A 26,379-nucleotide genomic window follows, 5' to 3' on the forward strand; every position below is an offset into this window, starting at 1 on the left:
TTCATTTGCTTTGCTTTGTGAAATAATCAGAAGATTTTGTTTTTGTTTTTGGGCAATCCAAAATAAAAGAAAAAAATACAGAATTTGCGGGCGGAAAATCAGAAAAATTCGTACGATTCACTATTTTTTTTCTGAACTGGAAATTTTCAGGAAAATGTATTGATAAAAAAGAGGCGATAACCTGTGCGGATTTGGTCAGAGTATATTTCAGAAAATAAGGAATTTGATAAATAACCCCCCAAGTCTGGATGGCCCTCTAAAAGGAATAATATTATTATTATTTATTAGCTAAAAATTAAAGAGCTTTCCTGTTAGGAAGCACTTCACACATAGAAGAAAAACCCAGCACCCTACAGACCTATGTAATTGTAAGAACAATAACCAACTCTATAATAAAGACACTGTAAAATACACTGATGCTACAAGTCTATGTAAAGCCTACTGTTGTGTTAACATACTAATAGGGATGGGCGAATTTTTTCGCCTTGTTTAGACGAAAAAATGACGCCCATAGACTTGTATGGCGTTGTGCGTCAAAATGAAAAGACACGCGTCAAAAAAAAATTTGCGGCGCGACAAAATTTTTTTTGACGCCCATAGACTTTAATGGGCGTCGGCGTCATTTCGCCTGCAGCAAATTATTGGCGAAACAAAACGGGACAAATTCGCCCAACCCTACATACTAACAATAATGTCCTGCTATTAAACACTGGTGTAGTGTAGTTAGACAACAGGACACAATACAAGGTTATCTAAAATTTAAGGAAGGTTATCCAGTGCAAATTCATAATGCACCGAAATCCCATTTCTGCTAAAGGAGACTTCAACCCTAAAGTTAAAAACCCCCTACCCTACATAGACCCCCTCCCTCCTCACCCCAGCCTAAGTGTTACCCCGGGCAAATGCCCCTAATGTTTTACTTCTACCCCTCGGTGCAGATTCAGGCATCGAAGTTCATGGGCGCCATCTTCTCTTCAGAAATCTTCGGAATGAGACCAGCGTGGCGGCGCATGGACAGTTGGAGCAATTTTCTGATTTGCAACGACTGCTGATGTGCCGAAACTCCAGTCTCATTACGAAGATTACGGAAGCGGCTGAAGATGGCGCCCGTGAACTCGATGTCGGTATCTGCACGAGCGGTAAGTAAAACGTTAGGGGCATTTGCCCGGGGTAACACTTAGAATGGGGGTCGGAGGGAGGGGGGGTCTATGTATGGTAGGGGGGTAGGGTTTTTTTTAACTTTAGGGTTAAATTCTCCTTTAAGTATGGTACAGTGAATATAAAGTAACTGTTGGGGTAAGACACACTCACGGGACAGTTCCTGTACTTTAGGACATCTGAACCTCCTGATATTGAAAGCTAACAAGACAATAAGTATAAACAACATACCATATCTCGGTGCTCCAAATTAGCATTGTAGCTGAGTAGTTCCCTCACAATTTCCAAGTTTCCCTCTTTGGCAGCAGAAATGAGAGCAGTCCAGTTATCCTATGAGAGAGAATTCCAGATTACCATAAAGCATTATGCGCTGAGATGATGTTATGTTGGAAACCCACCTACCAGATGATCGTACCAAATAGACATTGGAGAGGTTTTTAACGTTTAGTTCTCCATAGAAGTTGTACTGAAGCTCTGAAAGTAAACCTTTAGGTATTTGGGTAATGACAGTATACACCCATTGTGAAAATTATAGGATGCCAATGAAATACGTCATCACAAAGGAAGCAAGGATTTATCTTGTCTCTGAATAACATCACTGCAGCAATGTGGTGAGCAACGGCATTCACAAAGAGTATATCCCATGAATACAATTAAAGGGGAACTATCGCGAAAATGAAAATTTAATATAAGCTTCAGCATACTGAAATAAGAAACTTTCTAAATACAATCAATTAAATATTCTGTACTGTTTCTGATTAAAGGAGAAGGAAAGGCTAAAATTAAGTCAGCTTTATCAGAAAGGTCTATATAAATACACCGGTAAACCCTCAAAGAAATGCAGCTGAGTCCTCTGTCAAAAGAAACACCACATTTCTTTCCTTCTATTGTGTACTCATGGGCTTCTGTATCAGACTTCCTGTTTTCAGCTTAAACCTCCTTTCCCCAGGCATGAGCATGCTCAGTTTGCTCCTCTCTCCCTGAGCTCACAGCTATGAGTGAGCAGGGAGAGACCAAGGCAGGAAGTGATGTCACACCAAGCTAATATGGCAGCTGCTATCCTAAACAAACCGAGAGAGCTTCTAGAGCTTTTTACTCAGGTATGGTAAATCATTCTACAGAATAAATATAGCATTCTAGCTTGCACTATTGTAGCTAATCTATTGGCAATAAACTGCCTCCGTAGCTTTCCTTCTCCTTTAATCCAGTTCATCCTCACTATGCCTCTCTCAGCATCTGTTTCTCTTTATTCTCTCTTCATGCAGCAGTTGGATGTCAGATATTAATTGACAGTTAGATCCAATATATCTTATAGGGGGGCTCCTTTTGCCTAGAAGATGTATTAGAGCTCACTCTATTAAAATCACCAGAAATCCTGTCTCTCTACATGCCGAATCTGTGCAAAGGGCAGTTATTTTGTTAGATTTTGTTTGTACTGGAATCAGTTATTTGATTGAGCTCAGATGCTGAGAGAGGAATAGTGAATATAAACTTTATTATTTCAGAACAATGCAGAATATTGAATTTATTGTATTTAGCAAGTTTGTTATTTCAGTATGATGGAGCTTATATTCAATTTTCATTTTTGCGATAGTTCCCCTTTAAAGATCATCTCAAACAGAATGCAGCAATAGAACAGACCCAGTAACAACGTAAAAAACTTTTTCAGGAGGGTTTGTTTTGATAACAGTAGTGCAAAACTGCTAATACCATGAACTATAGAAAAGGGGGTATATTTCTCATCTACAGTACAAACTTTAGCTGAAATGGATGGAGAAATAAAATATAAATATCCCTTCCTCTTTTTTGCAAGAACTCTTACAGCAGTAGAACCTACTGACCGATAAGTTAGTATGAAGTACACAGAAAACGACTCCTATGGTGGAACTGTGTGGTGACCCAAAACAACCCACCCCTCTACAATCCACATATAACCCGTATCTAGTCAGGTGTTAGAAGACTTACGACATCTTCAAGGTTGCAGTTGGCTCTGTTTCTGAGCAGCTCTTGCACTATTTCAAGGTTGGCTTGCTCAGCTGCCAGCATTAATGCAGTCTGTCCATTCTGTAGAGAAAGACATGGTAAAACGGTTAGCTACTGTGTATGTTGGTGAAGTGTGTCGTTTGTAGCACCAAAGCCATTTGATATCATGGACCATATACTTTATTTTTTAAAACCCCAGTGTAGCTCATTTATAAACACTGGGCAAATTTGCACCTGGGCAATGACCCATGGCAACCATTCAGGTGATTGCTTTCAGTGCTCAACCTGCAGCTGGCTGAAAAACGCTAATTACTGATTGGTTGCCATGGGTTACTGCCCAAGTGCAAATTTGCCCAGTGTTTATAAATGAGCCCAGACTATAGTAAGCAGACGCACACTCAAAATACCCACTGCGAGGTGCTAATTCCACAGGAGGCTACCCAAAGGTCTCCAATTGATAATTACAATGTGGAAAGCACAATCGAAGGTTTTATTAGTCAAACAAATTTTACATATTCAGGATAGAGGCACAAAATATCATAACAAAACAAAAAAAAGGCAGCCTTTTTCGTTTTGTTTTGATATTTTGTGCCCCTGAGGAAGACCGATTACAGTCCAAACGCGTAGGGCTAAATATTCTGAATATGTAAAAAAAAATGTTGACAATAAATCCTTGATTTTTTTTATATAGAGCACTGAAGGTAAACACTGTGGGGCTCATTTATAAAGTGGAGAGCACTTTATAAATGAGCCCCACAGTGTTTACCTTCAGTGCTGTTATGCTACTTATCTTTTCCTGCCCAGCCAAAGGCTCAGGTCTCTAGCTAGTTCCCCAAAGCTCACCTCAATTAAAAACTTCTCAACTGCTAAAATCTGCTTCTCTCTAGTACCCACTCTTCACCAAGCCCCTTCCTGACATTCACTTAAAGGGGTGGTTCAGCTTTAAGGTAACTTTTACTATGTTATAAAATGGCCACTTCTAAGCAACTTTTCAATTGGTCTTTATTATATATTTTTTTATAGTTATTTGCCTTTTTCTTCTGACTCTTTGCAGCTTTCAAATGGGTGTCGCTGACTCCCTTCTAAGGGCAAGACCAGACGTGGCGTTTTGCGGCGTTTTTAAAAAAGAACAGCCAGGAGTAAATACGCCACTGACTGAAACCACATGCGTCAACAAGCGTTTTTTCATGCGTTTTACAGCACGTAGGATTCTTTATCCAACATGCACTTCTCATTGTTCTCATTGAGAGTTTGGATGCCATATTTAAAATACGCTGCGTATTTACGCAAACTGTGGTTTAAAACGCGCAGATCCCATAGAGTCTATTGATTTGGTAGTTTCTTGACGTATTAGCGTTTCTGCTAAAAAACGCCAATACTGGCGTCCTGTTGCAGATTTCAGCTTGCAAGCACCCTGTGTGAATTGCCATAGTGCGTTTTCCATTAGTTTCAGTGGTAGTGCAGTTTATGCGTATTTATGCCTGGCTGTTCTTTTTTAAAAACGCAAAGTAAAAACGCAGCAAAAACGCCACGTCTGGCCTTTCCTTAAAAGCAAGGCTGTAAGGCTACACATGTATTGTTATTGCTACTTTTTATTCCTCATCTTTCAATTCAGGCCTCTCCTATTCATATTCCAGTCTCTTATTCACAACAGTGCATGGTTGCTAGGGTAAGTTGCAAATTGAAGAGCTGCTGAATAAAAAGCTAAATAACTCAAAAACCTTAAATAATAAAAAATGAAACCCAGTAGCAGTATATCACTCTCTACATCATACTAAAAGTTATCTCAAAGGTGAAAACCCCCTTTAAGCAATAGCCCTTTAAACCCTGAATATAAGTAATCAGTTACTTTTTACAGGTCAGGCCCTAGAAGTATTTCCTCAGACTCTATTTCTATATATCTGAAAACAATTCTGGGCCAGACTACAGTAGGTCACACAGTATCCCATTGTCAGTGATTAAATTAATATGTGTTGCAGTATTAAAGCATCAGTTAATAGTGCACTGATATCTATTTTTTATAACAGCAACATTTTTTTATATTTAATTTTGAAATTTGACTTATTCAAATAGAAGAGGGGGATGGTGGTCAGTACAAATTTCCAACAAATTGTGTCCAATTCCTTTACGGTTGCTCTGTGCTGCAACTGCTACATTTGATCCAAAATTGAAGAAGGAAAAGGAACTCCAGCAGAATTACTGCAAATAAACTTTAAATCCGAGTGGTGGCAAACACGACATGAAACATGCTGTGTTTTCCACCACTCGGAATTAAAGTTTTTTTGCAGTAATTCTGCTAGAGTTCCTTTTCCTTCTTCAATAGGGCTATATATATTGTCAGTTTCCCAGGTGCCCACAGTCGTGTAACTTGTGCTCTGATAAACTCCAGTCACTCTTTACTGCTGTACTGCAAGTTGGAGTGATATCACCCCCTCCCTTTAACCCCAAGCAGCCTAACAACAGAACAATGGGAAGGTAACCAGAAAGCAGCTCCCTAACACAAGATATCAGTAAAAATCCATGCCCCACTGTGACTCCTTCAGTTACATTGATTAGGAGAAACAACAGCCTGTCAGAAAGCCGTTCCATCGTAAAGTGCTGGCTCTTTCTGAAAGCACATGACCAGGGAAAATGACCCGAGATGCACCTACACACTTATATTTCAACTAAAAAATACACTTGTGGGGTTAGAAATAAACTTTAACATGGAGTGAATCATCTGTAGTGTCAACAGTGTAATTTAGAAATAAAAACATCTTAAAAATCATGACAGAATCCCTTTAAGTAAATAAAATGTAGATTTTTTGGTGTGCCAGCTTTGTATCTCACGGCTATTCACATGTGCCTTTTGGAGCTACAAGAAGCCATAATATGAATTACCTCATTTCTTTCATCGACATCCTTGCATTTTTCCAGAAGAGTTTTCAGAGCAGCAATATTGCCCTCTTCCACATAGGCGAGCAGGTTCTGAGAACCCAAGCCTGCCATGACCCTTGGTTGAAAGTTGAAATTCAGCAATAATCTGTCAAAAGTACAAAAAAAACATGCATTGTGAATGACTGAATAAGGACTTTAAATAATCAAGCAATGGAGTACACTTAATTGAGTTTTATGCTCTTCTTAGCCACATAAATGGCACACAGGAGTGTGGTGTTTATACAAATGGCCTGTAGATGTCACTGTGCCCAGACTTATACTGTGCATACTTCCTGGTAGCTTAAAAGTGAAAGTTACTGTTGTGTAATGGCTGCTGAGAGCCTGCTAATAAAGCTCTGTTATACTCTACTCATCCTCGGCTACCCAAAACATAACAAGGAGGAAATAATATGAGAAGATTTGATTTTATAGCTCTCTCAGGGAAGAATGTTTTACAAAACATTTTTGAGTAAAAACACACACCAACTTTTAGCAGAACAGTACAGGTACAGAATACAAATACTGGTACAGGTATGGGACCGGTTATCCAGAATGCTCGGTGACCTGGGGTTTTCCACATAACGAATATTTCTGTAATTCTGATCTTCAAACCTTAAGTCTACTAGTAAATCATGGAGACATTAAATAAACCCAATAGGCTGGTTTTGCTTCCAATAAGGATTCATTATATCGTAGTCGGGATCAAGCACCAGCTACTTTTTATTATTACAGAGAAAAAGGAAATAATTTTTTAAAAATTTGGATTAGTTGGATAAAATGGAGTCTATGGGCTTTCCGTAGTTCGGAACTTTTTGGATAATGGGTTTCCAGATAACAGATCCCATACCTGTACCAATCATTGCTATTTAAAGTGTTAAATAGGTTTCTTACTCACAATTGTGTATGCTTGATAAAAGGGGTACAACCTGAAACTAGGGATGCACAGAATCCACTATTTTGGATTCGGCCAAACCCCCGAATCCTTCTCAAAAGATTTGGCCGAATGCCGACCAAATCCTAAATTTCCTTTTGTAAATTAGGGGTGGGAAGAGGAAAAAACTTTTACTTCCTTGTTTTGTGACAAAAAGTCACACAATTTCCCTCCCCACCCCTAATTTGCATATGCAAATTAGGATACGGTCCGGCTGGGCAGAAGGATTCGGCGACTCCGAATCCAGCTAAAAAAAGACCGAATCCTGGATTCGGTGCATCCCTACCCGAAACATTGCAAAACTGCAATAAACGCGCATATGCAAATTAGGATTCGAAAAAGGCCGAATCCTCGCCAAATCCCGAACCGAATCCTGGATTCGGTGCATCCCTACCCGAAACGTTGCACAACTGCAATAAGCAGGCAAGGGCTCGTCCCTGCTTGCCTTTGAGTGTTAGTGAAATTCGTCAAACTATTGTATTAGGAGAGTGCTGACCCCTCTATCACCGTGCACCAGGCTAATAATTTTGGAAGGACAGGCTGTGCAAACATAGTCATACATCCTACCTAAGTCAAATTTCCCATCATTGTCATTTGCCAGAGTTCAATAGAGGAACTTTATAGAATTGCCTTATTAGGCTCATTGCTGGGAATATCTACTTGTGATTCAGCACAATAATTCTATGCCATAAAATTAATGATTTCCCCTGTCCCACTCGCTTAAAGGAGAACTAAAGCTTAACTATAAAAGTAATGCATAAATGTTGTACATTATGTTTTGTGCTTATAAACCAGCCCAAGGGAACCACAGCTCCTTGGCATTAAAGATGTGTGCCTAGAAAGATGAGTAGCTCCCCTTTATCTTTATGGCACATGCTCTGTGCTGCTGTTACTTACCTGAGCTTAAGGGCTGGCACACAATATATTGAATATATATCATATAAATGTTTCAATATAATGCGGATTAGTAATTAATTCAGATAATTACTACAAGACATAACAGAAACCGGTACACCCAGCATCAGAAGTTAATAATCAGTCCATCAGTTTATATGACTGGCAAACCTCATTTTCTGCTTGATAATTTGTGACGACCCCTGACCTTAACTTCTTAAAGCCCACTGAGCATGTGCAGTGCCACTGACACTCCTAGCAAAATCCTAGAAAAGAAACTGCTATGATAACATTGAAGTCCTGAATCATTAAAAAAAAGGAAAGGCTTGGTGCACTTGGAGGTGCCAAATGTTAGGCACCCCCAAGCGATTGTATTGACTTTCCGGAAATTATACCAATGAGCACCATGGAGTGATCCTCTTCCGTCTGAACCTTTAGGCTGGTGCAGTAAGTTCAGTATATAAAATATGGTATTTCTAGCCACATTTAGGTTTAGCTCTCCTTTAAGCACTACATACTTTTGCGGCACCGTAAGACCAATAAATACAGAAAAGGGATTAAGTGCTAATAGAGGAGATACGGCAAAGCTCTCAGCTCTGGAGCTTCATGAGGTGGATCCATGCAAAAGGAATAATCCTTCTTCTGCTTTGAAGGCGCTAGATGGCCCAATTAGCTTCTCTATGATCTTCATACGACTAGAGAGAACATGAAGGAAAAAATATACCTCCCAGGCGATGCCTGACAAAATGATGAGACTGAACATTGCTAAGTGGCGTTGGGTTCTTACAGATGACTGAGCTTTCCCCAAATGAGTGATATCAAAGTCACAGTATTTAAACGGGTGCTTCACCTTCACGTTTTGGCACCTTTTCAATTGGTTTTCATAATTTTTTTTTTAGTTTTTAAATTATTTGCCTTCTTCTTCTGACTCGTTCCAGCTTTCGAATGGGGGTCGCTGACCCCATTTGTTCCACGGCAATAAAATACTTTTTTTCAATTACTTTCCATTTTTTTACCATTTTTTTCAAAATCTAAGTTTAAAATTGAATGTTCCTGTCTCTGGTGTGTCTTCTGAATCTGGCAGCTCAGTAATTCAGGTGCAGACTCTAAACGGTTACATTTTTAGTTGATACATTTCTCAGCAGCATCTCTGGAGTATCAGCAACTATTGTATCAATTCTAACAGCTGCCTGTAATGAAACTCAGGGATTCTGCTCAGCAGGGACAATAAATGTATCAATATTGACAACTAAATGTGTCAATTTAGAACAGTTTATATGGTCGGCACCATGTTTACATTTCAATATTAGAAAAACAGTCACACACAAAAAATAGAAAGTAATTGGAAAAAGTCTTTATTTCTCGTGATCTGAAACCAACTGAACTGAAAAAAGTGTTGGAAGGTGAACAACCCCTGTAACCCTTCATTACCATAAACTGCTAAAGTAAATGCTCATGTAAATTGGGTTCGGATTTGGCGAAATCTTTCATGAAAGATTCAGGATTAAATGGAATCCCAAAATATAACATATAGTGCATCCATATTTTCCTATCATGCAGCAGGTGATAAGATATGTTTTGGCTGATGTGGTTCTCCCTGAGAGCACCAGGCCGGTCTATCAGACTTAAGGTATGAAGATCGATATTATAGAGAGATCCCTTATCCAGAAAACCACAGGTCCCGAGCATTCTGGATAACAGGTCCTATACCTGTATTGGCATTTTCAGTGTTATCATTTATAACATGGCTGTAAATAAATTAAAAGACAAAGAAAATACAATATTTATAAGGACATATTAAAATACCTTCCTTTCCTTGGAAGCACAAGAATAAATAATACAGGGGAGCAAGTGAGCATTGGGCTCAGAGCAATGAAATACGCCCCCCCCCTCCATCTAGGATTTCATGACTTAAGGGAGCCCAACCTGCTGCTGCCCAGAGTGCCTATACCTGATGTATCCAACATCTACTTAAAGGGGAAATGTCACAAAAATGAAAATTTAATATAAGCTTCAGCATACTGAAATAAGAAGTTTTCTAAAAAAAATTAAACATTCTGCATCGTTTCTAAAATAATCAAGTTTATATTAACTGGTCCCCTCTCAGCATCTGTTTCTCTTCATTCTGTCTTCATGCAGCAGTTGGGTGTCACATATTTATTGACTAGGAGTATTAGAGCTCACTCTATTAAAATCACCAGACATCATATCTCTCTACATGCAGGATTTGTGCAAAAGGCAGTTATTTTGTTTGATTTGTTTGTACTGGAATCAGTTATTTGAGTGAGCTCTAATACATCTGCTAGGAAAGGGAGCCCCACTATAAGATATATTGGATCATTCATCTGACACCCAACTGCTGCATGAAGAGAGAATGAAGAGAGAATGAAGAGAAACAGATGCTGAGAGAGGGATAGTGAACATAAACTTGATTATTTCAGAAACAATGCAGATTTGTTATTTGATTTATTATATTATTTAATTATTATTTGTATTATTATATTATTTTGGCAATTGTCCCCCTTTAATAACAGTTTCCCCATTAAAGGATAAAAAAATCCCTACCCCGCATAGACTCCCCCTCCCTCCTCCCCCCCCCAGCCTAGCTGCTACCCCGGGCAAATGCCCCTAACTTTTTACTAGGGATGCACCGAATCCACTATTTTGGATTCTGGCAAACCCCCGAATCCTTTGCGAAAGATTTGGCTGAATACCGAACCGAATCGTAATTTGCATTTGCAAATTAGGGGTGGGAAGGGGGGTGCTTTTTAAACTTCCTTGTTTTGTGATAAAAAGTCACACAATTTCCCACCCGCCTCTAATCTGCATATGCAAATTAGGATACGGATTCGGTTGGGCCGGGCATAAGAGTTCCAAATCCTGGATAAGGTGCATCCCTACTTTTTACTCACCCCTCGGTGCAGATTCTGGGATCAGAGTTCACGCCAGCCATCTTCCAGGTCTTCTTCTGGCGCTTTGGCAATTTCGGCGTATGCGCAGTTGTGGCGAACCACGAAATTGCTCCAACGGCGCATGCGCCGCCACGCTGGCCTCATTGTCAGATTACCGAAGACCCGGAAGATGGCTGCCATGAACTCTGATCCCTGAATCTGCACCGATCGGTAAGTAAACAGGGGCATTTGGCCAGTGTAACAGCTGGGCTGGAGGGGAGGAGGGTCTATGTGTAGGGTTGCCACCTAGCTGGTAAAAAAGATGGTTGATCACAATGTTATTAATAGGGAAAAAAAAAAGATAGATAATTTGTACATAAATTGTTTCTCCTTTAAGTACAAATTCCCTGTCTGCCCTCCTCAAAGTAATAAACCTCCCCTGTCCTATTTGGTTGCCAGGCTGGCTGTTGGTGGCTTTTATTATGAAAGTGACATGATATATTAGGGTTCTAGCCACGCCCTATAAAGGAACCGGTTCCGACATGAGCCATAAAGCGAATCCGTGCCGGGATGTACCAATGACAGATAAGTGAGAAGGACACAATACACTCCCAGCCTGCGGGCGGCTCTCCATCAAATTGAACTACAAGTCCCAGCCGGCAGTCTAATGAACAAAAGCCGCGTCAGGCTGAAGACCTGTATAGTAAACAACAAAACTGTGTCGCGCCTAAACCATACGGCGCAATACCATCCGGAGAAGGACCAAAGCCCACCTTTAGCCATTCATACCAACAACTGAATCGCCTTCCTCCGTCCGACAACCCTCTCAGTCACCAGTGATTCTATTCGCCGACCGCCACCATCTTGTCTCTCCTACAGTCAGCCAGCGGCACGTCACGTGACATGTCAGACTCACACCGACACATTGGGCGGGGCTCACTGCCAATGCTTTTCTTATTGTGGGGGCGTGGTTTATAGCAGCAGGCGAATATGTTGCTAAGGGAGCTGGAAACTGTTGCTATGGTGACTGTCTGGGTTCTTGTCCTTTACAATAGGTTAAAAGATGCTCAGAATCCATAATGCTGCTGCCTGAATTGGTACAAACAAAGAGAACTAGAGTTTGGAGGTGGCAGGAGAAGCGTGAAATTGAAAATAGGCCTGTCAGTGTAAACATGGACCAAATACAGGACAAATATCAAGCACCACTAGCCTAATAAACTCCTTGCCTCTAGAAATAAAAAGATTTGCCTGGGTATCCCTGTACATTTCTTTTACTGGCCTGGAAGTTGTGCATTGAGTATCTTCCTCCACCAGGGCCGGACTGGGAGTAAAAAGCAGCCCCGCAAAAAAAAAATCAAAGCAGCCCACACATAAATGCGCGCTAGTGTTTTACTTATACACACACATATTTTATATATTTATAATACACAAAAGCCATGAATATCCTGTAAATTATATCCTTATAAACGGTGAGTTCTGATGTCATCAGTTATAAACGGTGAGTTCTGATGTAATTTCTGTCACATGACTCACTGAAATTTGTGTATTATAATAAATAAAGTACCCCCAGTTGTAAAATATGAGGATATCAGAAGTTACCTCGGAGTTCCATGACCTGTATAAAAACACTCGGCCTTCAGCCTTGTGTTTTTTTATGGTCATGAAACTCCTCAGTAACTTATAATATCTTTATATTTTACAAGAGGGGGTACTCTATTCACTATATATATATAAATATCCTTATCGTTTACAGTAGGGGGTACATTACCCCTTATAATACATGAGTGATACTCAGAGTTTCCTGTATAACTCAGCCTGCAGCCTTGTGCCTTTATATGGTCACAGAACAACCCCTCAGTGACTTCTAATATCCTTATCATTTACAGTAGGGGGTACATTATCCCTTATAATACATGAGTGATACTCAGAGTTCCCTGTATAATTCAGCCTGCAGCCTTGTGCCTTTATATGGTCACAGAAATCCTCAGTGACTTCTAATATCCTTATCATCTACAGTAGGGGGTACATTATCCCTTATAATACATGAGTGATACTCAGAGTTCCCTGTATAACTCAGCCTGCAGCCTTGTGTCTTTATATGGTCACAGAACAACCCCTCAGTGACTTCTAATATCCTTATCATTTGTATTCAGTAAACGCCCCCTCATCGTAAACTGCAATTTACAGCAGTTGTGCCAGTTCTTTTTACCAGCATTTTATTTAAATTAGAAAGTAGTAGAAATGGGGGGGCAGGGTTTTACTAGCCCCCTCAGTATCTTTATGATTGTAGTATGTATGAACTCTAACATACAGCACAGCCACTCTAATCAACTGAATTTTAAGGGGTTAAACTCAATTTTTAACCACATTCATAGATAAGGTAATGTTTGTTTGGGCATGAAGGGGGGCCCGGCAGTGCTGCACTTTTGAAAGAGCCAGGCCCCCCTTCCGAGCGCCGAAGATTTGCGGCCATTTTAGATTCCGAACAGCTGAAAATGAGGAAGTGACGAACAGCCGAAGTGGAGAAAAGACCCGAAGTCACGAAAACAGACGAAGTCCCGAAGTGTCGAAAAGAACCAAAGTCACGAAAACAGCCGAAATTGAAGTCCTGAAGCGGCAAAAAGACCCAAAGTCAGGAAAGGAGGCGGAGTTGAAGTCCTGAAGCCACTAGTTCAATTCTACTGAACACCAATTTGTGGTTTTTTTTTTTTTAATTCCCTGGCCACCAATGTATTATTTTAATATTCTATAGGCCCCTGGAGCCCCAATTTTTTTAACTTGAAAGGGGGGCCCTCTCACCAATGTTATTTTAAAAAGTATTTTTTTGGGGGGCCCCAATTTTTTTAACTTGTATGGGGGGGCCCTGGCACCAATGTTTTTTTTTTTAAATAATTTTTTGTAAAAAAAAGTTTTGGGGCCCCAATTTCTTTTAACTTGTAGGGGGGGGCGGCCTGCCACCAATGTTTTTTTAAAAAAATTTGGGGCCCCAATTTTTTTACTTGTAAGGGGGGCCTTTGCACCAATGCTTTTTTTAAAAAAAAACTTTTATGGGGGGCCCTGGCGCCAATGTTTTTTTTTTTTTAAAACTTATAAGGGAGCCCTGACCATCAATAGCTTTTTATAACTTGTGTGTGGGGGGGGTTACTTTTTTAGCGCTGGTGTGTGGTCTTTTAACTGTGATGTGGAGTGGGCGGGGTCTGGGGCGGGGCTTGGCGTCAGGGTGGGCGGCGGGCCCCAAAAATGTTTTTGTATATGTTGTTGTATGGGGCCCCGTGATTTCTAATGGCGGTTCCCTGGATGTGAGTGACAAGCAGCAATGTGCAATGCCAGCCCAGGTCCCGCCCCCTGTCTTTTTGTTTCAAGTGTGCGTTGCGTTGATCCTGTTTGTGGTTATTGCTAGTGAAGCTGCTCCTGAATACTGGAAAGTTCTATTGCACGTTATTAAGATCTGTTATTTCTTATTTCCGGTACATTTGTTTCCACAAGGTTTTTTCATGGTTAACAGCCTAGTGTGGGACGTGCCCTCTTCATTAAAGCAGTAGCTTTTATAGTAGGCTGTAAATAACCACCACTCCCTTCATCCTTAGGATGATTGCACTAAGTCTGCCACTGCCATCCAGCAGAAAGTTCATAGGCAGGACTGCAACCGGGAGCCAAAAGAAAAGGCTCCGATATGCACAAACACCCAGATTCAAGTGCAAGGGAACATTGGTGGGGGGAGAAAGGAAGTTAAAGCTCCTACTGTGGTGCCATGAGTTGAAAGATAAGAGCACCGCATCTAATTAGGCAGCGGGCGGCCCACTTGAACTCAGGGTAGATAGGCCCTTTGGGCATTTGCCCGAGCGGCCTGTCCTCCACTTACTCTATGATCTGCTCTCTGTGCTGAAAGTCTGGGGCATTAGGTTCCACACTCCATGTTTTCACAGTTTGTGCTTCTAATTTGTGTGGATTCATTATTCTGGTTCCCTCCCACAGTCTATTCTAATAATATAAAGGTAGGATAAGTGGTTCTGTAATAAACCTTTACCCTGCTTATCTGTCTAGCAAGAACATGTGACTGTGGTAAGGATTGTTAGCTCCATTGGGCAGGAATTACGGTGAGTCTTTTAAAGGGGTGACTCACCTTTAAATTATAGTATGTTATAGAATGGCTAATTCGAAGAAACTTTTCAGCTTCATTTTTCCCCCTAGTTTTTGAATTACTTGCCTTCTTCTACTGACTCTTTCCAGCTTTTAAATTGGGGTCACTGACCCCATCTTAAAAATCAAACAGTGCTGGGCCAGGTTCCCTAGGCAGCCATAGCCAGCCATAGTGCCCAATAGGTGTGTGCGTGCGCAAAAAAACCCACGTGCATGCGAGATACCTGTCCACACATGAAAATAAGATGTGGCGCAAAAGGGACGACCGCACACACCAGCGGCCAGCCAGAACTGGACCGGACTAGGGGGTAGGAGAGGCAGAGGAAGTGCGTGCCTGGCGCCCCGCAGCTTTGCACCCTAGGCACATGCCTACAGTGCCTACCCCTAGTTCCAGCCCTGAAAACAAATGCTCTGTAAGGCTCAGGGCGTAACTACAGAGGAAGCAGACCCTTCGGGTGCAGGGGGGCCCAGGATGTATAGGGAGTTCCATGAGGCCTTACTTAATTAGCAATTTCAATATAAATTGGTAATACAGGACAACCTCTGAAAATTTGGGGGGCATAAAATAAATTTGCTGTGGGGCCCAATAACATCTAATTAAACCACTGGTATTGCTACAAATGTATTGTTGTTGCTACTATTTATTACTCGTCTTTCTATTCAGGCCTCTCCTATTCATATCCCGGTCTCTTAATCAAATCAGTGAATGGTTGCTTGGGCAATTTGGACCCTAGTTACCAGATTGCTGCAATAGCAAACTGGAGAGCTGCCAAATAAAAATCGAAACAACCAAATAATAAAAGAAATAAAACATGAAAAGCAAGTTCAAATTGTCTCAGAATATCACGCTCTGCATCATATTAAAAAGTAATGTAACGTTGTACAACCCCTGTGTAGAGTGTTATGTAATTGTTATGTAATATGTTGGGGCGGTGTAAATAAATATATGATAGTATAGATAAAATGATTTAATGTTTTGCTCCCTAGGTTGATGGATACTACTGCCATGCTTTTTCCCTAACCAATAATGTGCTTCATAACTTCAGTTTAGGAACACTAGAGCTGATACTTGTGGAGCCAACACTGATTGTTCTTTCCTCTGCTCCAAATCCCTGCACATTGAAAGGACTAGAACCTGTGGCTTATCATATGTGGGCAAACTGACTAGGAATCATTCTACTTTCTTAGATGGGGTGACCAATAAACCAGTGGCAAAATATATTCTAGAATTTGGGCACATGCTACCAACATATATAGCTGCTGCCCGCATTCCCCTTCTTAGGAGAGGTGGAGAATAGTGATGTGCAGGCTGGCTTGATATCTGAGGGACCCACAGTTGGGTGGGTTCAAGTTGCCATTTGCAGGCCATGGACAGGTTCAGGCTGAGCTCTCCCTTTCTCCCTCCCTGCCCACACCCTTACTCTGGCCAGCTTCCACCTCCAGTAGCCTCTATTTAGAGACACGCACAGCTGCCAACCCCTTTGTGATGTCAGAGAGGGGGTTGGGTCTACAAATAGGGTTGCCTTGCCAGGTTGGATTGGGTCAACTTTGGGTGCGTCACTAGGAGAAAGATCAAAAATTTTGCTTCATAGCAAATTCTTCAGGTTCAAGAACTCAACACCTTATATTTGGTTACATGAAAATTGTTCCTTATATTGTTTTATAGTTAAGATGCAGCTAGAAATGTTGTAGATTATGTGTTGTGCTTCTGTACCAGCCCAAGGCAACCACAGCCCTTTAGCAGTAAAGATCTGTGTCTCCAAAGATGCCCCAGTAGCTCCCCATCTTCTTTTCTGCTGATTCAATGCACATGCTCTGTGCTGCTGTCACTTACTGAGCTTAGGGACCCACTCACAATATACAGTACACATAGAATAGAAATGTCACAATATAAGTCTGATTAGTAATTAATACAGATAATTACTACATGGTAGCACAGAAACCAGTGCAATTAGCATCAGAATTTAATAATCAGCCCTGTAGCATCAGCTTATATTACAGGGGAACCTCATTTTCTGCTGGATAATTAGTGACGAGCCCTAAGCTTAGCTTCTCAACAGCTGCTCAGAGCCCACTGAGCATGTGAGTGACACTTTCCAAGATGGTGATTCCCTGTGACAAGTTTGAAGTCCTGGATCATTGCTTTTGAGAAGCTGAAATTTTAGGCTGGTACAAAATAGTCACTATACTGTAAAAATATGGCATTTTTAGCCATATTAATTTCTAAGGGTTTAGTTCTCCTTTAAAGGCTGGGGCTGATAGGGAGATTTGTCCCCTGCGTCCCCTGCAACAAGATCCGCCAGGACAACGCTAATTCACTAAAATCCGAAGTTGCGTCCAGGGCGACGAATGCTGGTGAATTTGCATTTTACACTACACAAGCCCAGGGAAACCTTAGTAAAATAAAATAGACTTGTTATATTGCTCTACACATGTGCCCAGTGTATAGTTTATGTGCCATATGTTAGGAAATGTAGGGGGGAAGCCGGTTACCCCGAAAAAATGTTACGCTTTTTTGCAGCCTTTCACCCTGAAAAAAGGAAAAGACGCCAGCGTTTTTGGGGACTTAGAAAGTTTTTAAACTAAATTTTGAGGAACTCCTATCTCCTAACTCCTATCTACTCTATTGCACTTCACCTGGTCTGAGGTGGCGAAGGCAAGTCTGGCGCAAGAGGTAACATTCAGTATAATCCGCATCTTAGTTAATTTGCGTAGTTACGTCCATTCTCCAGAGTGCAAATTTGCCCGGCGTTAGGGAACGAAGTACCGCTAGAGTTTATCTCCGTCACTAGTGAAGTTACGCCAGCGACCGTTAGTAAATCAGTAGCGAAATGACGTCATGCTGGCAAATTTTCGCCAGCGTTAATCACTTTGCTCTTTAGTAAATTTGCCTCTTTGTCTTCTTGAAAAATGACCAGGGAGGGCTGAAACGTTAGTGGAGTTGCCATATGCGAAAATAAAGGCTTTATGTAAAGGTTTTATTTTTGTGAAATAGGAGTGCTGCTACCTTTGTGATTTTGAGATGCAAGGTATGTGAAGGTGAACATATGAATTTGCATGTACCCCTCTAAAGAAAGTTTGTAACGTGTTCTGAAGGACTGTTGCAATTATGGGGGGAAATCGCCTCTGTATTACCTGTCACATAGTCCCTCACCTCCTTATTCTATTATACTGTTTAAACAGAAGCAAATGACAAGGGAATAAGTTAGCTGCCTCCACAGGATCCCCGTAGGGAACAAAAGAACATCAGCAATTTTAAAATCTTTTTTTAATACTATAAGAATCAAACAGGAAAAATCCCTTGTTCTGTTCACTTCTTCTAAACATCAAGAATTCTGCATATGTAATTATTATCGGAAGCAGTGTCCTATTGGTTCTGACTCCTGAAACAATGTAGCAGAATCCAGTTCTGGAGGAGAACTGACTTCTACTGCATTGTTTCAAGAGTCAGAACCAGACAACAGCACGGAATACACAAACACTGCTTTCGGTTACATTTACAAATAACTTTTAAACCCACTGACATTTTTTAGTTAATGTGTATTGGAAAGTTTGTTTGAATCACACTTTCTTTCATAAGGAAAAACATTTTTTTGGTGGACTTCCCCATATATATATATATATACACATTACAAAATTACCAACCAAATATATAAATATTGTATACAAATATTGATAAATAATTTCCTGGGTTTGCATTTCAGAGTGTGCATGTATTGTGGCTTATTTATTGAGGTGTAAAATGTGGCACTAACTAGCTGGTGTAAAAGTGGTGTAAACCAAAAAGCATATTTATGCTACTGCATTATTGTCTTTACACATGAATTAGGGTCATGCCATTCAGTCTCAGAATAATCCATTACAAATAAATGATTACAGCAGAGATGCCATCATGGCTGTGAGGATCAGGGGGCATTCTGTCTCAGACCTGGCAGAATCCAACTGGACATGTAGATGGCAAAGAAATTCTGGTGTGAAAAGTTATATAAAAAGCTACAGCAACACTTTATACTGTTCTTTTACATCAGAAGTTTACCTTATACATATACCAGAGTCATTACACAACAGTATAACTAAATTGTGTGCCTTTAATGGGGCTTGGTTACAGTATTTTGAACAGAGATTGCAAGTACTAGGTGTAGCCATGAGGTGGCAGCATAACATAAGCTGTAAAAAAAAAGTTCACCTGAACTAGAAAGGCCAAGTAAACGAATTCAATATTTGTATATATATTACTTTCAAATATTTATAATCATTATTATCTAGTGCAGTGCTGTCCAAATGGTGGCCCCCCATTGTGTGGCCCCCACATGAAAGTCTGCTTTCTGTTCCTGCTTACCTTGTGTAAACTTTAAAAGGTATCAATACTGAGATTAACTGATTCCTGTGTTCACACATGTAACACCTCTATTGTTCACACTGCTAAAGCCCTGTACTGTTTAGACGCAGAATGAAACTGTACAAATTGTTCATCTGCATTGTGTCACTGTATGTAGTACAGTATGAACTGTCCATTTTAGAGTCCAAAAAGTTTTCCCTGTCTCCAGCTTTTCTCTGCCTGCCCCAAGCTCCCTGTGTGTGCCATACTCTGCCTGCCCTATGCTCCCTGTGTGTGCCATACTCTGCCTGCCTTATGCTCCCTGTGTGTGCCATACTCTGTCTGCCCTATGATCGCTGTGTGTGCCATACTCTGCCTGCCCTATGCCCCCTTTGTGTGCAATACTCTGCCTGCCCTATGCTCCCAGTGTGTCATACTCTGCCTTCTCTATGCTCCCTGTGTGTGCCATACTCTGCCTGCCCTATTCTCCCTGTGTGTGCCATACCTCCTCCTGCCTTATGCTCCCTGTGTGTGCCATACTGTGCCTGCCCTATGCTCCCAGTGTGTCATACTCTGCCTTCCCTATGCTCCCTGTGTGTTGCATACTCTGCCTGCCCTATGCTCCCTGTGTGTGCCATACTCTGCCTGCCCTATGCTCCCTGTGTGTGCCATACTTTGCCTGCCCTATGCTCCCTGTGTGTGTCATACTCTGCCTGTCCTACTATGTACCCTGTGGGAGGTGAGCTTGGTAGGGGTTTGTTCTGGGGTTGGTTAGCATTTGGAAATTATTGTTAGGGGACCCTAAGGTGTTTAATCATGTGCTGGGGGGGGGTACTGTGGGAAGGAGGCTGCACATGGGTTTAAGGATATGTTTATGGTATATATATGGCAGTGAGCACCAACCATTTTGGGTTTTTTTGGTGTGTTACCACCATTAATGTGGACATGGTCTTAAAAGTTCTTGTGATAACATGGGTGTGGTTTAAAAGGGTGTGGTTTAAAAGAGGGAGTGGTCAACACTGGCTTCCATTATCATCCCTCCACCACGTATGCCAGAAAAATTCTGGCACTCTGTACCACAGAAGTTGAACAGTACTGAGCTAGTATATATATATATATTTAGGTTTTTTTCTATAAACTATTTTAATATACAAAGGTTCCTTGTTGATAAATTATTAATTATTTTGTTGCTGTTAGGTGCTGTGCCTACAGCTGCTGATAAAGTAGAACTGTCAGAAACGAACCCATGGAAGTCTCAATGATATCTCTGATTACTTGGCTGTGCTGTCTATTCCATCCTCATTCTATCACTGGAAGAAGGTTACACAATGTGAATACAGCCTGGCACAGCAGAATGGGCTCAGACTGTGTAGGGAAGAAGCACACCAACTTTTCTGGCAAAGCCTGTCTCATTTTATTTGCAGAAATTTGAAACACAAGCTTTCGAGGGACTCAGATGCAGAATGGGTTGGCAGGGCAGGATTAGTTGGTAGAGCCGGGTCCAGACAGTATTGTTGGGAGTCAGACATTTAAATCACTTCTGCAAGTGCAATAAATAAGTGACATCTTCCATCCATTTCAAATGGTTTGTGCAACACTGGATCTTAACCCAAGATCCTATCTAGAATCCCTGCCATATGACTGCTACTGATTCACAGAAAAGACAAGAATAATCACACAAATAATGGCTCCCACTTGCAAGCATAAAAGTGAATTAAACCTTATTAGCAGTAAAGTAATCTGCAGATCAAAACGGAGCCCAGGGGAATGTGACTATTTACACAATGCAATAGTCTAACTACAAAACAGGGGAGGGGAGGTGGATATCCAGTATTTGATTTTTGTAGATAGCAAGGTACACTTAAGGTGGCCATACACGGGCCGATAAAAGCTGCGGACAGACCGTGTCGGCAGCTTATTGGCCCGTGTATGGGGCCCCCCGACTGGCTTCACCGAAAGTCGGCCAGATCTCGATCGGATGTGACAGAAAATCCATTCAGATCGCGGCCGCATCTGTTCATTGATGCGATCCCGCGATCCGACCGCCCGTTTGGGCATCGTTAGGGGCACCTCAAGGTGGGCATATCGGAGGGAGATCCGCTCGTTTGGCGACATCGCCAAACGAGCGGATCTCTCCATGTATGGCCACCTTTAGTAATACTAACAGGGGGTCCACGTGCTCAAGCCCTAGACCTTTAGCTCAGGGAGGCAATTTTGCATATATATGTTTAGTTGTAGGCTGGCACAAACCGGACTTCACTCCAAAACTTGATACAAGTAAAAAGTAGTTTCTTCAAAAGAAAGAACCATCTCAAAAAATAGCCTTCCGCCTTTCGTGCCTTGTGGGCACAATGCCCAACACTGTGTGGGGCATTGTAAATGATGCTTATTGTTTTCAGGCACAAATAAGCTCAAGATTAATGAAAGCATCATGTACCTTATGGGTTACTCTTTTGCCTCCAGGGTCACCCCTATACAACAGGGAACATTTCCTGCAGATACTAAATCCAAAGGAATTATAACCAGCAAATGTTTCTATAGGTTGCACAGCTGTAATTGTGTCCCACGCGTAAAACATGAAAGTTCCTGCTCAATTATTCATCACGTACTAACTGCCATTGTCTGCCAGTTATACCAGGAGGGTTCAGGTCCAACGCTCTGTGTATGAATAATGCAGGACCACTCAGCTGAGCTAGTTGCACAGGCCAAGAATAAAAACATATTGGGATTTTAAGGCTTTTTAATTTTTAAGGCGGTCTCAAACTTTAAAAGTTATGAATCATCTGTTGTGACTGCAAAATGCTGAATGTGAACATCAGACGGGATAGTGCTACATGCAAAATGTATGACTTGTTTGGATCAAGAGCGATGATGCTTCTCTGATCTGCTCTGTTGCATTTTGCCCTGCTAACATCCAACTGGGAAGTTTAAGTGTGATGCAAAGAGTAATATTCTGAGACAATTTGCAATTGTTTTTCATTTTTGAGTTACTTCGTTTTTTATTCAGCAGCTCTCCAGTTTGCAGTTTCCTTAATCTGGCTGCTAGGGTCCAAATTACCCTAGCAACCAGGCACTGATATGATTAAGAGACTGGATTATGAAGTAACAATAACAATACAGTTGAAGCCTTAACGAGCATTTGTGTTTTAGATGGGGTCAGTGACCCCATACCTGAAAGCTGAAAAGAGTCAGAAGAAGAAGAAGGCAGATCATTAGAAAGCTATAACAAATAAATAAGGCCAATTGAAAGTTTCTTAGAAATAGTCAGAATGGTCATTCTATAACATAATAAAAGTTAACTTAAAGGCAAACCACCCCTTTAAAGGCAGATGTATCAATATGTGAGATCAAGACTTGGCTGTAATTTGAGAATCCTATATTTTGAATTTATTCAAACTATTCAAACAAGTTTTTCAAACTCAAACTTTTGAGATTTACCAAAAAAGTATTTAAACTTGCATCTGGAGCCTCTGTAAATGACCTCTAAAGTATTACAGAGATCACAATCACTGGTATTTGAAACCACGTATAGTCATGGTTTGGGAATCACACACTATATAGGCAGATTAACTGCAAGTTGCATTTTTATTATTGTCCACACAACATGTTTCGGGCACCAAGCCCCTTTTTCACACTTGAAAAGCGTGAATCTCCTGTAAAAATTCGCCGTCAATTTCCAATTTTCACGATTTTTAGGGAAAATGTCTGATTTTCACAATTTTTTCGTGAAAATGTCAGATTTTCAAGATTTTTCCATGAAAATGTCTGAATTTCCAGATTTCTTCTTGAAATTTTCAGATTTTCTGCGGATTCGCAAATTTTACAGATTTTGCCAGGAGATTCCCAAATTTTTCAGCAGAGCAAAACGGGAGAAATTCACCTATCAATACACTGGACTCATAAAGGGGTTCCCAATTAGTTGATCTAAACAGTGGCGGAACTACCGGGGGAGCAGGGGGTGCGATTGGGCCAGGGCCCGCACCCCCTCAGGGCCCCGGCAGCTTCCGCACCCTGTCCCCTCCCCGTGTGTGTGAGGCTCCCCCGCCCAGTCCGTTCAGAAGGAGGGGAAAGTGAAAGGGCAATGTCCTTGTGGAGCTACCGACTGACTTCAGTCTCCGCGCAGGGTCGCAGCTCAGCACGACACCGCACAGATTATATCACTAAACGGCAGCAGAGGATGAAACGTGGGCGGGGGTTTACCTCTGACTGCTGCTTCCGAACAGCCAATAGGGTGCGCTGCGCGATGTCACTGGTGGCGCGCTGTTTTCAATCGGGCCCTGCATTTTCAGCTCCTGCTTGTGATCTTCTGTCTGGAGGTTGCGTCAGGCAGGAGGCAGGAACAGTAACAGCAGCGGCGGCATGGGGGACCTCCAGCCTTACTCTTCCTCCATGAAAAGACTGCCAGGTGCCGGATCTCTAAAGCATATTAACAGCAACGGTCCCAGGTACCTAATAGTCCCGCACTGTTGTATTTGGGGATTACAATTGCCAAACAGGTGCAAGGACAAGCCCTGGGAGCGAGGGACAAAGGGCCCTTAATTGTCCCGTGTTCGAGCTGCCTCTCTACTATATATATATATATATATATATATATATATATATATATATATATATTTATATATATAGCCGACTTTGGCACTGCAGGGGTTACGTGACCCATGTCTTATTAGGGCACTTCTCTGTGAAATGGGGCTTAGTGCGTGTGAGTTTGCCCCCTCCACTCGTGGTAGTCATGCGCTGTTTAACACATTCGCCTTTATTACCTGCTCTAATGATAACTTTGTATTAAAAAAAAACATATGGCAGCTCTCTTCTTTCTGTAAATATTTCATTCCAACTAATCACCTACAGTCAGGCACCAGTTCAGCTATTGCTCTAGGTTGTGCATGGAATGTAACAGGCAGAAAGGCCTTACATGTGCCCCCCATAGTGTTATATTAAAGGGGTGGTTCACCTTCAGGTTAACTTTTAGTATGTTATAGAATGGTAGATTCTAACCAACTTTTCAATTGGTGTTCATTTGTTCTTTTAATATTTCTCTCCTGAGTCTTTCCAGCTTTCAAATGGGGGTCACTCACCCCATCTAAACAACATTGCCTTGTAAGGCTATACATTTGCTTTTGGTACTTTTATTTTTGTTCAGACTCTCTGCAATTCATATTCCAATCTTTCATTCATATCAATTCATAGTTGCTAGGGTAATTTGGACACTAGCAACCAGACTGTTAAAACTGCAAACTGCAGAGCTGCTGAATAAAAAGCTAAATAAAGAAAACTGCAAATAGAAAAAAATGAAAAATATTAAAGTTAATGTAAAGGTGAACAACCCCTTTAATGCTGCACTGATTAACCCTTGCCATTAACACAATAAAAAAATGTATTTCAGACTCCTGTACTTATATCCTTTGAGTACAGGTATGGGACCTGCTATCCAGAATGCTCAGGACCTGGGTTTTCCAGATAATGGAACTTTCTATAATTTGGATCTTCATACCTTAAGTCTACTAGAAAATCATGTAAATATTAAATAAAGCCAATTTATTTATTGCTTCCAATAGGGATTAATTATATCTTAGTTGCGATCAAGTACAAGATACTGTTTTATTATTACAGAGAAAATGACTTTTTAAAAAAAAAAAATAAAAAAAAAAAGTTGAATTATATGATTATAATGGAGTCTATGGGAGACTGTGTTCCTGCCCAATGCATGGGGGGGGGGGGTAGGGGGGCCCAGTTGTAAATTTACATACCAGGGCCCTTGGGGGTCTAGTTACGCCACTGGATCTAAATCATGGACAAGGTAGGGAACACCTGGCTTCTACATTATCCTCTTTCCAGACCTCTGCTTCCCATCCATTTACATCCCCTGCTTCCATCGCCTGCTTGCTTGTCACAAAACAAGGAAGTAAAATGTTTCCCCTTCCCACCCCTAATTTGCATATGCGAATTAGGATTCAATTCGATATTCGGCCAAATCTTTAGCAAAGGATTCGCGGGTTTGGCCGAATCCAAAATAGTAGATTCGGTGCATCCCTAGAAAATACGCCCTTTAGTAAATTTGCCATATTGATAAGTTTTATTCTAGATTGAAACTGGCCTCATATAATATCCATTATTGCTTATAAGATTAGGGGGATATTAACTTATGCTATATGTCCCCTTTAAGTCAGGCCCCACTTCTCTTATGTCAAGGTTATAAATATAAAGAAGCAATGGTGTATAGGCCAAAGCCACTGATCCAAGCAAACTATACTACAGTCTTGATAAAAAGTAGAGCCCCTTATTTTCTAAAAATAGATCTGCATTCTTTAAATGTACTTTAGAAAGAGTCACAAAACATTTTTTAAACTTATGGTTTAATAAAATTTTAAAGCTACAGATTTAAAAAAAACATTGAGAAGGAAAGATTAAAAAAAAAAACAGTGAGAAGGAAAGATTAAAAACATAGTGAGGAGATAGAAGAGTACAAACACAGCACTGCTGAGCTCCCCGGACTACAAATCAGTTATCTGAAAATGATGACTTTTAACATGAAACATACACGGTGGGATCTGAACTCACTAAACATGGAGATCTGCTTGGTACACCTATTTAAAAAAAGAACACCTTTCAAAAAATAGATTCTGGATTATTAAAAATCAAGGTCACGTACACTACATCTTGTTTCAGATCGAAGGAGGGATAATCTTAAAATACTGTGAATACAGAGGGCGGATTGATGATTGAGTTTGTGTATTTGATTCTAGTCATTTGTAAAGCCAGTGAAAAAAGTCGCTGCTCCAGTCCAGCCAGCAAAATCAATGTTTGGGGTACCGATTAGAGGTTGAAACAAAATAGACCACCATAAAAATCGCCAGACATCATGTCTCTCTACATGCAGAATTTGTGCAAAAGGCAGTTATTTTGTTTGTACTGGAATCAGTTATTTGAGTGAGCTCTATCTAATTCATCTGCTAGGAAAGGAAGCCCCCCTATAAGATATATTGGATCTATCTGTCAATGAATATCTGACACCCAACTGCTGCATAAAAACAGAATGAAGAGAAACAGATGCTGAGAGAGGTAGTGAACATAAACTTTCCATTTTTACGATAGTTCCCCTTTAAAACAGACCCTTTAAACGTAAGGCAACCTTGTCACTAAGAGCC

General features: G+C 40.9%; 1 protein-coding gene across 5 annotated transcripts in view; it reads right to left on the minus strand.

The window, feature by feature from the left end:
• kidins220.S (kinase D-interacting substrate 220kDa S homeolog) overlaps positions 1 to 11,714 on the minus strand; it is a 125,203-nt gene extending 113,489 nt beyond the window's left edge. For 3 of the 5 annotated variants that reach the window (XM_041565052.1, XM_018265920.2, XM_041565050.1), the window contains exons 1-4: positions 11,547 to 11,707; positions 6,022 to 6,163; positions 3,124 to 3,222; positions 1,390 to 1,488 (exon numbers count right to left, since the gene is read on the minus strand). In XM_041565052.1, the coding sequence (XP_041420986.1) occupies positions 1,390 to 1,488; positions 3,124 to 3,222; positions 6,022 to 6,129 (306 nt within the window). In that variant the 5' untranslated portion in view covers positions 6,130 to 6,163; positions 11,547 to 11,707. Of the gene's footprint in view, positions 1 to 1,389; positions 1,489 to 3,123; positions 3,223 to 6,021; positions 6,164 to 11,546 lie in introns of all 5 variants that reach the window. The other 2 variants (XM_041565051.1, XM_018265924.2) reach the window with 2 other exon arrangements.
• Between the last annotated feature and the right edge of the window lie 14,665 nt (positions 11,715 to 26,379).

Source organism: Xenopus laevis, chromosome 5S (genome assembly GCF_017654675.1).
Source record: "Xenopus laevis strain J_2021 chromosome 5S, Xenopus_laevis_v10.1, whole genome shotgun sequence".
NCBI lineage: Eukaryota > Metazoa > Chordata > Amphibia > Anura > Pipidae > Xenopus > Xenopus laevis.